This window comes from Balaenoptera physalus (genome assembly GCF_965194825.1).
Source record: "Balaenoptera physalus genome assembly, chromosome: 7".
Taxonomy (NCBI): Eukaryota; Metazoa; Chordata; class Mammalia; order Artiodactyla; family Balaenopteridae; genus Balaenoptera; species Balaenoptera physalus.
Window position 1 is genome coordinate 104,540,421 of NC_138886.1, and position 16,679 is coordinate 104,557,099.

The window sequence follows — 16,679 nt, forward strand, 5'->3', positions numbered from 1 at the left end:
TTAATTAATATCCCTTTAAACTCATCTTAAAAGGTTGTTGACCTTATTGCTTTGAGTTGCCACATCTGGTGGTGACACTTTACTCTCACTAGGAAGTAAGCAAACAGCTTGCTCTAAGTCCATCGGATACCTCAGGACTCATTCAACAAGAGCCAGTTTAAGTCCATTTGTTAAGCCTCACGGGGTCTTAAAGGGATTCATTTCTTGTTACTATCAGGTTCTTTGTCTTGTTAAGGTTTCCTTCCAAACCCTGTTTCTCTACTAAGTTCTGAGTTGATATTTTATAGACTCTAAAGCAATAGAAGAGCAATCAAGTTGAACTTTAAAATGTTAAAACGTACTTACAAATAGAACCTTTACTTTTGGAGAGAATAGGCTATTAAGAAATGGATCTCTGTGGTGAAACGGTACCGCTGGGGGCTCTCAGGGATTAAGCTGCATGCAGAGCTGACAGGACATATCATGAAAGGCACCTCCTTGTCCCTCTCTTCTTCCCTAGGCTGCGGGCTTTCACCCTCAGGAAGGAGGAGCCTGGGTAGCTCCAGTGTCTGTCTCTAATGAGCCTGTGTCCCTTGCTCCTACAGCTTGTCACATTCTGGAATGTTGTGACGGGCTGGCCCAGGAGGTCATCGGCTCCATCGGACAAGCCTTTGAGCTCCGGTTTAAGCAATATTTGCAGTGTCCTTCCAAGATCCCCACTCTCCATGACCGGTGAGTAACGCTGTGACATCGTTTGCAGTGGCCTCTCTGCATTTTCTGACCTTTCCTCTTAAAAACACTTAAAAGAAGGAAACCACAAAACCACCTCCCCGAGGAGTGCTCTGAACAGACACAGTTAATCACAGGGCTTCCTGGGCCCAGAGACACCTGGCTGGTGCTGGGCCATGGCTCAGGAAACTGACAGATGGAAGCCGACATATGGGCGATGCTCCCAATGTTTAGAAAAACATTTTCTTGAAACTATAGTGACAGTAGCCAAGGTTACCAAAAAAAACATTGTAATATGTTTTTGTTCTGTTTCCTCTGCAAGCACGTGATGTTTCCATATGTTGCCTCCTTGGGTCGGTGTCACCACAGGTTCTACCTGTCCCATTGTCCTTGTCCTCAGGGTTAGCCAAAGTCCTGATTCAGAGGCTCCCGTCGTGAGGCACTCTGCTCGGAATGACGAGCATTGATTCTGCTTTATTGGCTTTCGTAGCTTTCAGACTTGATGGCCTGTGTGGCCCTGGGCAAGTTCTTTAACCAATCTGGGTCTCAGCAGTTTTCTCTGTAAAATAGGAATAATAGTGGCTTGGCAGTATTTTAAGTGTTAACTGAAATAGTAAATGTAAACAGGAATTGTGAGATGTTTAGTTTATTATAAAAAATGTTCAGAGTCTACCCTTGAGTTTCCTTAGGACATAAGAATATTCCATGCAGCATTAAAAAAAAAATAATATGGGGCATGTTGGTTATTCAGTCACCTGTCCTACTGAAAGCCTATTACAATGGTGTGTTCGCTGTCAATAAAACTTTATTTCTCCTGAATTTACTTTTTATGTTTTCTCCAACATCTGCAGCCACATCCCAGGACTTAGTTGTGAAGGCAGTGCCTACTTCTACCTTCATTATTATGAAGTCTCCTTTCATCTCTCTGAAGTCTTCACCTTTCTTCAAAGAGACTTTTAATTTTTTTTCCTTCATCCACTGGAAAATTTCTGTTAAGACATTCATTCTGGAGGTGCCTGTGAAGGCCCCATTTTTTCCCGGTTGATAAAGACTTCTGCAAACTCATACAAGTTGTGTGAAAAAGAAGTTAGAAAGTGGAGGGAACCCGATAGCCCTTGGCAGGAGAGTGGGTGAACAAAAAGTTCTAAATTTTATATTATAATGGGACATAGTCATTAAACAGAATTCATCAGTATATGTGTATTACCAGAATTAATCTCAAATACTTTAAATGGAGTGAAAATGGATATGAACCAACTATGGAAATTTTAAAAACACATAAACAATTGTATATATAGTTTATGGGTAAGTGCATGTGTATAAAGAGTATAAAAACATGCAAGAATATTACATACCAACTCTAGGACATCTGAGGATGACAGGGACATGGGTGGGCTTTAACTGATTTTGTTAAGTGTATTTCCTCCCTAACATTTTATAACAACAGTGTTCCAATATACAAAAAGAATTTGCAAGGGACACCTCTATACCCACCATCTAGATTCTACCGTTAGCATTTTACAGTTAATATCATGTATTTTTTCATCCAAAGCAAGTTTGACAAGTTTTATTTCTTTAAAAAAAAGGTATCAAATATAGCAAAATGTTCACACTTGTTTAATCTCAGTGGTGGATGTGTAGGTGGCTTTTATATTAATTTAGGCTTTTCTGTACTTTTGAAATGTTGCAAAGAAGTCAAATAAATCCTATTAAAATAATATGTCAAAAAATGAGTGGGGGGAGTTAATTGAACTACCATGCTTCTCCAGGAATATACTTGAGGTATGAAGTCCTGTATATGTTTCTATATAGTAAAGTTTGAAGAAGTTTTGGGGAAAGAGAATGAAGTAGAGAGATCTTATCTACCGAGAAAACTTTCAACCCAATATGCAAGTAATGGTATAACATTTCTAAAGCAGAGCAGGAACAAGGGGACCTTTGTTCCCTGACATCAGTCTCATCTTGTCTGACAAGCTGCTTGTTGTGTCCACTGAGCAGGTCTGAGATCCAGGGAGCAGGTAGGAATGCACCACCTTCTGTCCCAGCTGGGGACATCCTGGGCCATGAGAGAATGCACTTTGCTTCCAGCTGCCATGTCCCTCTTCCCCTCCCTGCCCTGTTATGGGGACCCTGGACTGTGGAGGGCACTGGCCCATTTTCCTTCTAGATTTCCCAGGGGCCAGCAAAACAGGAGGTTCTATTTGTGAGCAGTTCTCCTTGGGTTTTCTGCTCACTTGCTCAGGCCATTTCTCTTCAAATTGGGCATGAGCTGGAGGTATGAGAATTGGCACAGTCAGCTTCTTTGTCCACATTCCTCGGAGTAGAGCTGGGGACAGGTGAGCGTGGAGTGAGTGGGGCAGCATTAGGTCCCAGCAAGCTGCCCCAGCATCTCAAAGTTTCATGTTGGTGGCACATGACTTCCTCTTTCCTTCTTTTGCTGCTAGTGAGTGGATGGCTTTACTTATTCGTGAGGTATTTTTTGTTCATTGTATTAATTATTGGGGGAGAGACTCAGTGATCTGGATTCATCGCCCATCTCCAACTGGAAATAAAAAATAATACTTTTAAATGAATGGGTTTTTTGGTATGGTATGATTTTCCTTAGAAGATTTTTTCCTCTGATTTTTCTTGCAGAAATCCAAAGTTATTTTCAACACAAAACCAGAGAAGGCAATGAAAAAGAATTCAAATGTAGCCAAAGCTCCATTTATTATTTTTAAAAAATTTGATATATAGTTTATTTATGATAAAATTACCCTTTAAGAATATACAGTTCTGTGGTATTTAGTATTGTCAAAGATAGCACGAGTACAATCATCACCACTATCTAATTCCAGAACATTTTTCATCACCCCAGAAAGAAACCCCATACTCATTAGCAGTTACTCCCCATTTTCCAACCCCCTTTCCCCAGACAGCCACTACTCTACTTTCTGTCTTTATTGATTTGCCAATTCTGGACATTTTATATAAATGTTATCATACAATATGTGCCTGACTTCTTTCACTTATTGGAATGTTTTCAAGGTTAATCCATATAGTAGCATGTATCAGTATGGCATTCTTTTTAGGGCTGAATAATATTCCTTTGTATGCATATGTTACCTTTTGTGTATTCATTCATCAGTTTATGGACATTTGGGTTATTTTCACCTTTTTGTTCTTATGAATAACGCTGCTCTGAAGATGTGTACAAGTTCCCGTGTGGACAGATGTTTCAATACTCTTGGGTATATAACTAGGAGATGAATTGCTCAGTCATATGATAACTCTATGCTAAAATTTTGAGAAACTACCAAACTGTTTTCCAAAGTGGCTGTACCATTTTATATTTTCACCAGCAATGTATGAAAGTTCCAATTTCACCGACATTTGTTATTGTCCTAGCTATCCTAGTGAGTACAAAGTGGTCTCTGATTGTGGTTTTGACTTGCATTTTCTTGTTGACTAATGATGTCAAGCATCTTTTCATGTGCTTATTGGCTATTTGTATATCTTCTTTGGAGAAAGGTCTGCTCAAATCCTTAGCTCATTTTTAAGATTGAGTTATTTGTCTTTTTATTGTTGACTTGTATAGAAGTTCTTTATATATTGTGGATACAAGTCTCTTTTCACATTATATGATTAGCAAATATTTTCTCCTATTTTTTGTGTTGTCTTCACATTTTTTTGATAATGTCCTTTGATGCACAATAGTTTTTAATTTTGATGAAGTCCAATTAATGTACTTATTTTTTCTTTGGTTGCTTTTGTTTTTGGTGTCATATGTAAGAAAGCATTGCCTGATCCAAGGTCATGAAGATTTACATCTATGTTTTCTTTTAAGTTTTAGCTCTTACTTTCAGGTCTTCAATCCATTTGACTTAATTTTTGTATATGGTGTGAGGTAAGGGTCCAACTTCATTCTTTCACAAATGGCTAACCAGTTGTCACAGCACCATTTGTTGAAAAGACTATTTCACACTATTTCACACATTGAATTGTCTGGGCATCCATGTTGAAATCAATTGACCATAAATGTATGGGTTTATTTATGGACTCAATTCTATTCCATTGATTTATATGTCTATCGTTATGCCAGTACCACATAGCCTTGAGTAGTATAGCTTTATAGTTAGTTTGAAATCAGGAAGTATAAGTCCTCCAACTACATTCTTCTTTGTCAAGATTGTTTTCACTATTCTGGGCCCCTTGCAATTTCAAATAAATGTTATGGTCTACTTTTACAAAAAAGGCAATTGGGATGTTTATAGAGCTTGTCTTGAATCCATAGACCAATTTGAGGAGTACTTCCATCTTAACAATATTTAGTCTTCCAATCCCTGAACACAGGATGTATTTCCATTTATTTAGAGTTTCTTTATTTTCTTTCAACAGTGTTTTGTAATTTTCAGTGTGCAAGTTTTGCACTTGCTTTGATAATTTTTACTACCAAAAGAATAAATCTTTTGTACTTTTTGATACTATAATAAAAGGAATTGCTTGTTAATTTTATTTTTTCATTGTTAATGTATAAAAATACAATTGATCTTTGAATATTCATTATGTATCCTGCAAACTTACAGAATTCATTTATTAGCTCTAATCATGTGTGTGTGTGTGTGTGTATTCCTTAGTATTTTTTATATACAAGATCATGTCCTGTGCAAATAAATATAGTTTTATTACTTCTTACTTCCTAATCTGAATTCTTTTATTTCTTTTTATTATCTAATTGTCCTGGTTAGAATCTCTAGTACAATGAATAGAGGTGGAAAGACTGAACAGCCTTGTCATGTTCCTGATTCTAGGAGGAAAGTATTCAGACTTTCACCATTAATTGTGTTCTTAGCTGTGGGCTTTTCATAGATGCTTTTTCAGGTTGAGAAAATGCCCTTCTATTCCAAGTTTTTTGAGGGTTTTTATCATGGAAAAGTGTTGGATTTTGTCAAATGATTTTTCTGTGTCTACGGAGATGAGTATTTGGTATTTGTTTTATTCTAATGGTATGACATATTACATTAGTTGATTTTTGAACGTTGAACCAATCTTACATTGCTGGAAGAAATCCCACTCAGTCATGGTGTATGATTCTTTTTGTATGTTGCTGGACTTGGTTTGCTAGTATTTTGTTTTCCATCCATATTCATAAGAGATATTGGTCTGCAGTTTTGTTATTTTTTTCTTGTGGTATCTTTGTCTGGTTTTCATATCAGGGTAATACTGGCATCATAGACTGAGTTTGGAAACTTCTGTTCTCTTCTATTTTTTTGGAAGAGTTATGAAGAATTGCTGTTAATTCTCCTTTAGATGTTAGATAGAAATCACCAAGAAGCCATATGATTCTGGGCTTTTCTTGGGATGCAAGATTTTTATTACTAATTTAATCTCTTTATCTGTTACAGTTCTGTTTAGACTTTCTATTTCTTCTTGAGTCATTTTTGGTGGATTGAGTCTTTGTAGGAATTTTTACATTTCATCTAGGTTATCTAATTTGTTGGCATATGATTTTTAATAGTTTCTCTTATAATCCTTTTAATTTCTGTGTGGTTGGTAGCAGTCTTTCCTCTTTCCTTCCTAGTTTTGGTAATTTGAGTCTTCTCTCTTTTTTCTTGGTCAGTCTAGCTATAGCTTTGTCAATATTGTTGATCTTTCTAAGAACCAACTCTTGGTTTCATTGCTTTTCTCTATTGATTTTCTACTAACTATCTTATTTATTTCCTCCTTAATATTTATTATTCTTCCTTCTGCTTGCTTTGGGTTTAGCTCTTATTTTCTAGTGTATTAAAGTAGAAGGTCAGGTTATTGATTTGAGATTGTCTGTTATCATATAGGCATTTACAGTTCATAAATTTCCCTCTAAGCATTGCTTTACATTCAGCCCATAAGTATTGGTATGTTGTTTTTGTTTTTATTCATCTGAAAGTTTCTTCCAATTTCCCTGTGATTTATTTTCTGATCCATTTGTTATTTAGGCATGTGTTGTTTAATTTCTACATATCTGTGAATTTCCCAAGTTTCTTTCTAGTATTGATTTCTGCTTTAATTCCATTATGGTCTGAAAACATATGTTGTATGATTTTAATCTTTTAAAAAATTTGAGTCTTGTTTTGTGGCTTAACATATGGTCTATCCTGGAGAATGTTACATGTGGACTCGAGAAAAATTTATATCCTGTTATTGAACGGAGTGTTCTATAGATGTCTGTTAGGTCTAGTTGATGTATAGTGTTCAATTTTCTATTTCCCAATCTTCTCTCTGGTTTTCTATCCATTATTGAAAGTGGGTATTGATGTCTTCAAATATTAGTACTGCACTATTTCTCCCTTTGATTCTGTCAGATTTTGCTGCATATAGTTTAGGGTCTGTTGTGAGGTACATATATCTTTATAATTATTGTATCTTCTTGACTGGTTGCTGTTTTATCTTTGTCTCTAGTAAAAATTTTGTCTTGAAGTCTATCTTGTCCGATATTAGTAGAGTTACCACAGCTCTCTTTTGGTTAGTGTTTGCATGAAATACCTTTTTACATCCTTTTACTTTCAACCTAAATCTTTAAATCTAAAATGTGTTTTAAATCTAAAATGTCTTTCAATCTAAAATGTGTCTCTTTTAGAAAGCATATAGTTAGACCACGTTATCTTAAAAATCCATTCTGCCAGTCTTTGTTTTTTAATTGGAGTGTTTAATGTATTTACATTTAATGTAATTACTGATAAATTAGGATTTTACCTGACATTTTGCTATTTTTTTCTATATATGTTATGTCATGTTTTTGTCCCTTTGTTTCTCCATAACTGCTTTCTTTGGTGTCAAATAAATATTTTATGAGTGAACTCTTTTCATTACCTTCTTTTCTTTTTTTTTAACTGTCTTTTAAAAGTTATTTTCTTAGTTGTTGCCCTGGGGATTACAACTAACATCTTAATTTGTAACAATTTAGTTCAGATTAACACCAATTTAATTGCAATAGTATACAAAAACTTTGCTCCTATGTGGCTCTATTTCTCCACCTTCCATTGTGCTGTTATGTTATGAAGATTCCATATTTATACATTGAGTGCTTATCAACACAGGTTTATAATTATTGCTTTATTCAGTTGTCTTTTAAATCAGAGAGGAGAGGAAAAGAGTTATGGACTACATTTATACTGTTTTAATATTTGCCTATGTTTTTAACTTTACCATTATCCTCTATTTTTTCATGTGACATGAATTATTGTTTAGTGGCTTTCATTTTAGCCTGAAGTACTTCCTGTAGTATTTTTTCATAGTGCAGATTTGTTAGTGATGAATTTTCTAGGTTTTTATATATCTGGCACTGTTTTAACTTTTGATTCATTTTGCAGGATAGTTTTGCTGGGTACAGGCATATCTCAGAGATATTGAGGGTTTGGTTCCAGACCACTGCAATAAAGTGAATATCACAATAAAGCAAGTCACACAAATTTTTTGGTTTCCTAGTGCATTTAGAAGTTATGTTTACAATATACTGTAGTCTATTAAGTATGCAATAGTATTATGTCTAAAAAATAATGTACACACCTTAATTATCAACACTTTATTGCTAAAAACTTTATTGCTAACCATCATCTGAGCGAGTTGCAACCTTTTTGCTGGTAGAGGGTCTTGCCTCAGTGTTGATGGCCGCTTACTGATCAGGGGTGATGGTTGCTGAAGGTTGGGGTGACTGTGACATATTCTTAAAACAAGACAACGATGAATTTTGCCACACTGATTGACTCTTCCTTTCATGAATGATTCCTCTGTAGCATGCGATGCTGTTTTATAGCATTTCCCTCACAGAATTACCTTCAAAATTGGAGTCACTCCTCTCAAACCCTGCCACTGCTTATCAACTAAGTTTATATAACATTCTAACCCTTTGTTGTCATTTCAACAATCTTCACAGCACCTTCACCAGGAGTAGATTCCATCTCAAGAAACCACTCTCTTTGCTCATCCCTAAGACGCAGCTCCTCATCCATTAAATTTTTATCATAACATTCCAGCAATTCAGTCACATCTTCAGGCTCCATTTCTAATTCCGGTTCTCTTGCTATTTCCACCACATCTGCAGTTACTTCCTCAACTGACGTCTTGAACCCCTCAAAGTCATCCACGAGGGTTGGAATTAACTTCTTCCAAACTCCTGTTAATGGTGATGATTTTACCTCTTTCCATGAATCATGAGTGTTTTTGGTGGCATCTAGAATGGTCAATCCTTTCCAGAAGTTTTCAATTGACTTTGCTCAGATCGATCAGAGGAATAACTACGTATGGCAGCAACAGCCTTATGAAATGCATTTCTTAAATAATAAGACTTGAAATTGAAGTTACTCCTTGATCCATGGGCTGCAGAATAGATGTTGTGTTAGCAGGCATGAAAACAACATTAATCTCATTGGCATCTCAATCGGAGCTCTTGGGTGACCAGGTGCATTGTCAGTGAGTAGTAATATTTTGAAAGGAATCTTTTTTTCCAAGCAGTAGGCCTCAATAGTGGGCTTGAAATATTCAGTTAACCATGCTGTAAACAGATGTGCTCTCATCCAGGCTTTGTTGTTGCATTTATAGAGCATAAGCAGAGCAGATTTAGCGTAATTCTCAAGGGCCCTAGGATTTCCAGAATGGTAAATGAGCATTGGCTTCAACTTAAAGTCACCAGCTGCATTAGCCCCTAACAAGAGAGTCAGTCTGTCCTTTGAAGTTTTTTTTTTTTTTTAACATCTTTATTGGAGTATAATTGCTTTACAATGGTGTGTTAATTTCTGCTTTGTAACAAAGTGAATCAGTTATACATATACATATGTTCCCATATCTTTTCCCTCTTGCATCTCCCTCCCTCCCACCCTCCCTATCCCACCCCTCTCCTTTGAAGTTTTAAAGCCAGGCATTGACTTCTCTCTAGCTATGAAATTCCTAGATGGCATCTCCTTCCAATAAGAGGCTATTTTATCTGCACTGAAAATCTGTTGTTTAGTGTAGCCACCTTCATTAATTATCTTAGCTAGATCCTCTGGATAACCTGCTGCAGCTTCTACATCAGCACTTGCTGCTTTACCTTGCTCTTTGATGTTATGTAAATGGCTTCTTTCCTTCAGCCTCATGAACCAACCTGTGCTAGATTCAAGTTTTCCTTCTGCAGCTTCCTCATCTGTCTTAGCCTTCATAGAATTGAAGAGAGTTAGAGCCTTGCTCTGCATTAGGCTTTGGCTTAAGGTAATGTCGTGGTTGGTTTTATATTCTATCCAGACCAATAAAACTTTCTCCATATTAGCAATAAGGCTGTTTCACTTTCTTATCATTCATGCGTTCACTAGAGTAGCACTTTTAATTTCCTTCAAGAATGTTTCCTTTGCATTCATAACTTGGCTAACTGTTTGGCACAAGAAGCCTAGCTTTTGGACGGTCTCAGCTTTTGACATGCCTTCCTCACAAAGTTTAATCTTTTCTAGCTTTTGATTTAAAGTGAGAGACATATGACTCTTCCTTTCATTTGAACACTTAGGGGCCATTGCAGGGTTATTAATGGGCCTAATTTCAATACTGTTGTGTCTCAGGGAATAAGGAGGCCAGAGAAGAGCGATAAAGATGGGGGAACAGTCAGTTGGTGGAGCAGTCAGAACACACATTTATTGATTAAGTTTGCCATCTTATATGGATGAAGATTGTGGCACCCCAAAACAATTACAATAGTAACGTCAGACATGACTGATCACAGATGACCGTAACAAATATAAGAATAATGAAAAAGTTTGAAATATTGTGAAAATTACCAAAACGTGACACAGACACAGGAAGTGAGCAAATGCTGTTGGAAAAATGGCACTGAAAACTTGCTCAGTGCAGTGTTGCTACAAACCTTCAATTTGTGAAACATGCAAATTGTGAAATCTGTGAAATGCAATGAAGTGAAGCACAATAAAACAAACTATGCCTATATAGAGATCTTGGTAGATAGTCTTTTTCTTTTGGTACTTGGAATGTGACATCTCACTGCCTTCTGGCCTCCATTGGTTCTGATAAGAAATCCACTGTTAATATTATTGAGGATCCTTTGTATATGAAGAGCTGCTTCTCTCTTGCTACTTTCATGATTCTTTCTCTTTGGCTTTAATCAGTTTGATTATGAGGTGTCTAGGTTTGAATCTCTTTGTTATTCCCCATTTGGTCAGACAGCATTGTCATGTTTGATTTTTTGTTTCCTTTAGTTCTCAGAATATATTAAAAGTAGCTAATTTAAAGTCTTTGTCTAGTTAGTCTAAAACCTGAGTTTCCTCAGGGACAGTTTCTGTTGATTGCTTTTTTTTCTTGTGTATGAGCCAATTTTTTTGGTTTCTTTGCATCCCATAATTTTTTGTTGAAATTGGAAATTTTAAATAATATGGTGTGACAACTCTGGAAGTCAGATTTCTCCCCTCCTCAGGTTTTGTTGTTGCTGTTTGTTGTGGTTGTTTGTTGTAATGGCCTTTCTAAACTAACTTAGTAAAGTCTGTATTTTTTGTCACATATGGCCACTGACAACTCAGCTCAGTTCATTTATTAGACAGCTAATGACTGAAAAGAGATTTCCTTAAATGTCTGAAACCACTAAGTCCCACAGTTTTTGCTGAGGGGTTCTGTGTGTGTGTTGGGGCACTCCTTCAACACTCAGTTAGGCAGCTGACAACTCTGCGTTAGCTTTTACTTCCTGCTTGTGCAAAGCTTCAAAGTCAGTCACAGGTGAGAACTAGAGCTTTTTTACATCTTTTCTGAGCAGGCACAGAACCCTGGCCATGAAAACAACCCTCGTATACATGCAGCCTTCTAGATTGCCAGAATTATGTCAAAGCTTATTATTTCCCAGCTTTTCTTTAAGCTTTCTGATTAGCTTACTCTTTACCCCAAATGTTATCTACTGTTTCAGGGAGCCACAATGTTAAAGAAGTGCCTCTAATTGTTTTTGACAAATGACCCTGGGGAAGAAGCTATGTTCCCTGGACAAGCTCTGAATCAGGTCAAATAAAGACAACCTTTGGAGTGGTGGATTCTAGAGAATGACCAGAAGCGTCATAATGACTGTTCTCTGGGAATAGGGCTTTGAAGGAGCCTCAATGCTCTTTTGCCCCCTCCCATGGCTATTAGGCTGCTGGTTTTCACTGTGACCGTGGGATTTGGGTTTTTAAGGCTACCATGGAGATGACAATAAAGCAAGTTACAATGCAACAAAGCTGTTGTTCTGACAGCTGTTTGTGTTTTTTTGTTTGTTTAATAAACACGCTCTAGGTTGCTACAAGCTTCTGGTTAATTTCCAGAGTTATGAAAAAGTTGATTATGAAATTTTCTTTGCTAGCTTTCTTGTTGCTATTACAGAGGAGAGAATTTTCAGAGGTCCTTACTCTGTCATTTTCCCTGATGTCACTAAATGTCCATTTTAAAGTTAATTTTGTTTTGGGTAAATTTCATAATGTACTAAAATGTGTGTCTATGCCTTGAGAAACTGGTTATCCTTACATATAAATTATATCTTTCCTTATTAAAGTGTAATTTTAAAAAAGGAGTTCTTTCCTGTTTCAAATATGACCAGAATTTTCTAAAGGGTAGAACTGTGAATAAGTCAGGGATATTTGGCCAAACCACTCATCTGCTTTATATATATGCCTGAGACCTAGATGGTTAAAGGGGCAGTGACTAAACTCTGCTTTCTGGGGCAACAATTACTAACATTAGATTTTTTGGTTTTGACTGCAAGCTCAACTTTTGGCTAAAGTCCCTGAAAATCCTCTTTTAACAGAATGCAGAGTCTAGATGAGCCATGGACTGAAGAGGAGGGTGATGGCTCAGACCACCCGTACTACAACAGCATTCCAAGCAAGATGCCTCCTCCAGGGGGGTTTGTAGATGCTCGACTGAAAGCCAGACCCCACGGTTCTGACACAGCCCAGGTGAGGCTTATACCTTTTTCCTTGGATGGTGGCTGACTGAACTTTATTTCCTTTTGCTTTCTTCAACTTTATTTTCAGGTCCAGACAGAAAAACTCGCAAACTTTTCCCCCTTGAATTTCACAAAGCAGACAAGTAGAGGAAGCTTTTGTTTTAACGCCAAAAGCCTTGGAGCTGTATTGTGATTCCTGAGTCTGGGAGTTCCTCTTCATCCTAGCACAAATCCCATTCTACTGTGAACTTAATGAGGAAAAGAGAGAGTTCAAGACTTCTAAAAAGCCTGGGGTGCTTTGGGTTCTCTGAAAGGAGAGTGGATGTAACATGAGATTTTTTTGAGTTTTTCTGTTTTGCTTATTTCCCTGATTTTCCCTCTAACTTGAAATTCTAGTAAGGCATTCGTTTTCTAGAGTTATGGTATCTCCATGATATCTCTTCGTTATAGGGAATTTTTTGATGTCACCTACCTTATGTGAATGACAATGCCACCAATGAAAGTGGCAAATAACATTGAAACCAAGTGTCAGTAGCTCTAAGTCTGAGAAGGAATCAGCAAGGTGGACTTGCCAAGGCATGAATGGTTATGGGTGTATGTGCTGGGTGGGAAGTATGTTCTGACACACAGATAATCTTTAACTGAAATCTATTTTAGGCCATGTTGAGTGATGTGGCTACATGTAAAGAGCTCAATTTATGGTCACACTTAGGGAAGGGATGTGGGGGTTAATGAAAACAGGGGGCATTTGTGGTTTTGATGAGATACAGCCTCTTTCTCACACCCACACAAACTTATTCCCCAAATCTTAATGCCAACCGAGAGGCATGAAGGGAAAATTGGGTGTAATAGGCATGCAATCCGTTGGCCATTGAAGGCCCTTCTACTGTACTATGGCTTTTAAAGATGCAGAAACAAGAAGAGGATGACTTTTTCACTCTGTGTATTTACATATGTCTATAGTTTGCAGGAAAAGAGCAAACTTACTACCAGGGGAGACACTTAGGAGACCCGCTTGGCGAAGACTGGCAGCAAACACCTGTCAGGCAAGGTGAGAGGCAAGGTGAGGTGGACAAGAAACGTAAAAAATACTTTTTGAAAGTGACGTGCTCCCTAGTGGGTAGTTCCTCTCCTGTGGAGTGGCAGAATGACCCACTGGAAATACCTGCTGTGGGTGCGACTGCAGGTTCCCAGCCAGATCATAGAAATAGAAATAATGGCTGTTGGGCATGTCTGAGGGCACACATCAGATGATGCCGCCCCTGGCACCAGGACCAGCTCACTGCCCCCACCCGCCCCAGTGCTTCCTGCACCCTGAGACTTTCCTCCTAAGGCCTTTCTCTGGCAGGAGGGCTTGCCTGCCCAGGGGCTGAGGAATTCACCTCCCCAGGGGCACCTGCACCCATTTCAAACGGGGCTGGTTTGGGAGACTGTGGGGCGTGCTTTGTGTTGTCCCTCAGCTCCCCGGCAGGGCTGAACCCCGGTGGCTCCCAGCAGTAGCTTGTAGCTTTCCCTTCCTTGCCTCACCCCTGCCTTCCCTCTCCAGGGTCAACTTCAGGAAGAGTGGAGCAATGCTGGCCCTTGGCAGAGATAGTACCAGGGATACAAATCCCTCACAAGCCTTGGGTCCTGTCAGAGGACACTTCCACCTCTTATCCAACCTCTTAGCACGCACCTACATCCCACATTAAAAATTATACGGCTATTTAATGACTATTTAGTTTAAGCTAACCGCTAACATGTCTCTATTCTCTAGACAGTTATTTCTACACATACATATATGTGTGTGTATGTATACATACATTTTTAAAGTCTCTTTTAATTTTAAACTTTTTCCCACCTCAAACATTTCTATAACTTTCAATAGCTCTGCGGCCCTGACTACTAACTGTTCAGGGCCTGAAGGAGATGGAGTGACAAACGAGCTAAGATCCAATGTACACTTCTGGGTATAGAAATTTACATTTGTTGGTTTAACATTAAGGCTTTTCCATTCATTATTGCCATTTGTTCTGGTGAGTAATTGACAATATATATATATATTTTTTTAATAAATTTTATTTATTTATTTATTTTATTTTTGGCTGTGTTGGGTCTTCGTTTCTGTGCGAGGGCTTTCTCTACTTGTGGCAAGTGGGGGCCACTCTTCATCGCGGTGCGCGGACCTCTCACTATCGCGGCCTCTCTTGTTGTGGAGCACAGGCTCCAGACGCGCAGGCTCAGTAATTGTGGCTCACGGGCCCAGTTGCTCTGTGGCATGTGGGATCTTCCCAGACCAGGGCTCGAACCTGTGTCCCCTGCATTGGCAGGCAGATTCTCAACCGCTGCGCCACCAGGGAAGCCCGACAATATATTTTTAAAATTTCCCCCCGATGAAAGAATGTCATGTCTTGCCAGTCCCAGCTGAAAGGTGACCCATCCCTACTGCCTAGCCTATAATCCACAAAACCCAGTCAGTACACCACACGGCTCTATCTCAGAATAGGATGCAAATAGCACATTAAAGTTATAACTTTGCCGGAGGCACTTTTTTTTTTTAACATTTTTCATCTTTGTTCTATATACATTTAAAAAGTATTATACAGCAATTGTGTACATAGACATATAACTCCTAAAGACTAAAGGAGACACATTACTTACATGAGATATTTACTCTATTGAAAATTCATCAGGTTTATTTGAAAATGAGGTCTTTTTTTATATTCAAGTTATTCCAGCCAGATCAAGAGCAGACAATGTAAGAAGTTCACCGGGGCAAAAATGAGCCTTACACAAGTTCTTGTGTAAAGAGAATAAATAAATTTCAAGTTCTTATTTGTAAGCAATAAATATCTTTTCCATAGAACAAATACAAATGTTCCTTATTGATCTGCTAGCAGCCATTTCCCCTAAATGAAACTGAACTCTGGGTACCAACACCAGGGAGGGTGTGTCTCCCTGCCCCCGACTCAGCACCTGCCAATGTCTGAAGTGGGAAAGGGCCGTCGTCAGCAGCTTATTCACTGGGCTTTTGATCTTTTTAAAGATTAGTTTGTAAAGTTCTTTTTACAGACTGAGCTGTCTGCAGTTCATACAGACGTCTGAACGGCAGAGAGTCATCACTAAGCCAGGAACGACCAGTGACGCATAGATACCACATCCGGGGAGAGGAGTAGACAGAGCTCAGGAATTTGCGGAGATGCTACCCAGAGAAGGGGTTTTTGCAGGACACCTGCATTCTCACGCTTACAGGCCAGAGACAGTGGTGCTGCCAGAAGTCCTTCAGTGGGCTCGTGGGAAAGCTTCTTCAAAAGCCCTGAACCCACTCTTGCCAGCTGGATTGAGCCGACTTCCACAGCCCACGAGATTTTTTTGAGTTTTTCTGTGACCTCTCTCCAGGCCCAAGGCGATCTTGAGAGTGTCTGTGGAAGCCTGTTAGAAACAACGATCCCATACAAAGAATCGGATAGTGGCTCAAGCAGGGCAACGCCCTTCATTCGCCTCAGGCAACAAGAGCAGGGACAGCCTGACCCTGCCTTGACAGAGTCTTGGTCCAGTTGGGAAGTCCCATGAAGGCGCAAGCCTGACTCTGTTTTATAAGGAAGGTGCCTCATTCATTAGGAAGTAACTTGCTAATAAAATGGGGTCACAGCACTTGCATTGCATTTCTAATGGAGTTAAGATATGAAGCATTCCCCTACACTTAAAAAAAGAGCAATGAAAATAAGGCCCCCTGTTCTTCTGCTCAGTTATTTTGATCTCAGGCCTTTGTAAAGGGGATGAGGAGGCTGAGGCAGCTTCTGCAGCAGGTGTGGCCCCCCTCCGCTCCCCCCAGCCCGGGTCAGAGGTGCCTAGGGTCTTGGTAAGGCTCCTAACCTTCACGGCGTCCATCATCCTGGGCCAGTAGGTCCCATTTTGACAGGAGGGAGTGGAGAGCATCCTAGCAGAGTACAACAGGGTGTGAGAGGGTCAGAGAGGAGATTTAATGGATGGGCATCTGAAAGAAGGATCTTCTTATGAATGGGCTAAAGGAACTTTTCTGTGAATCACTGGGTAGCTTAACATGAATAACGTTACGATCAGAAGAGAAAAGAGG

At 38.8% G+C, this 16,679-nt stretch overlaps 1 protein-coding gene across 1 annotated transcript in view; it reads left to right on the forward strand.

Annotated features, from left to right (window-relative positions):
* SHC3 (SHC adaptor protein 3) overlaps window positions 1–16,679 on the forward strand; it is a 160,383-nt gene that overhangs the window by 108,120 nt on the left and 35,584 nt on the right. Inside the window, 3 exon segments of the mRNA XM_082471281.1 lie at window positions 585–711; window positions 12,464–12,614; window positions 13,568–13,655. Coding sequence (XP_082327407.1) covers window positions 585–711; window positions 12,464–12,614; window positions 13,568–13,655 — 366 coding nt within the window.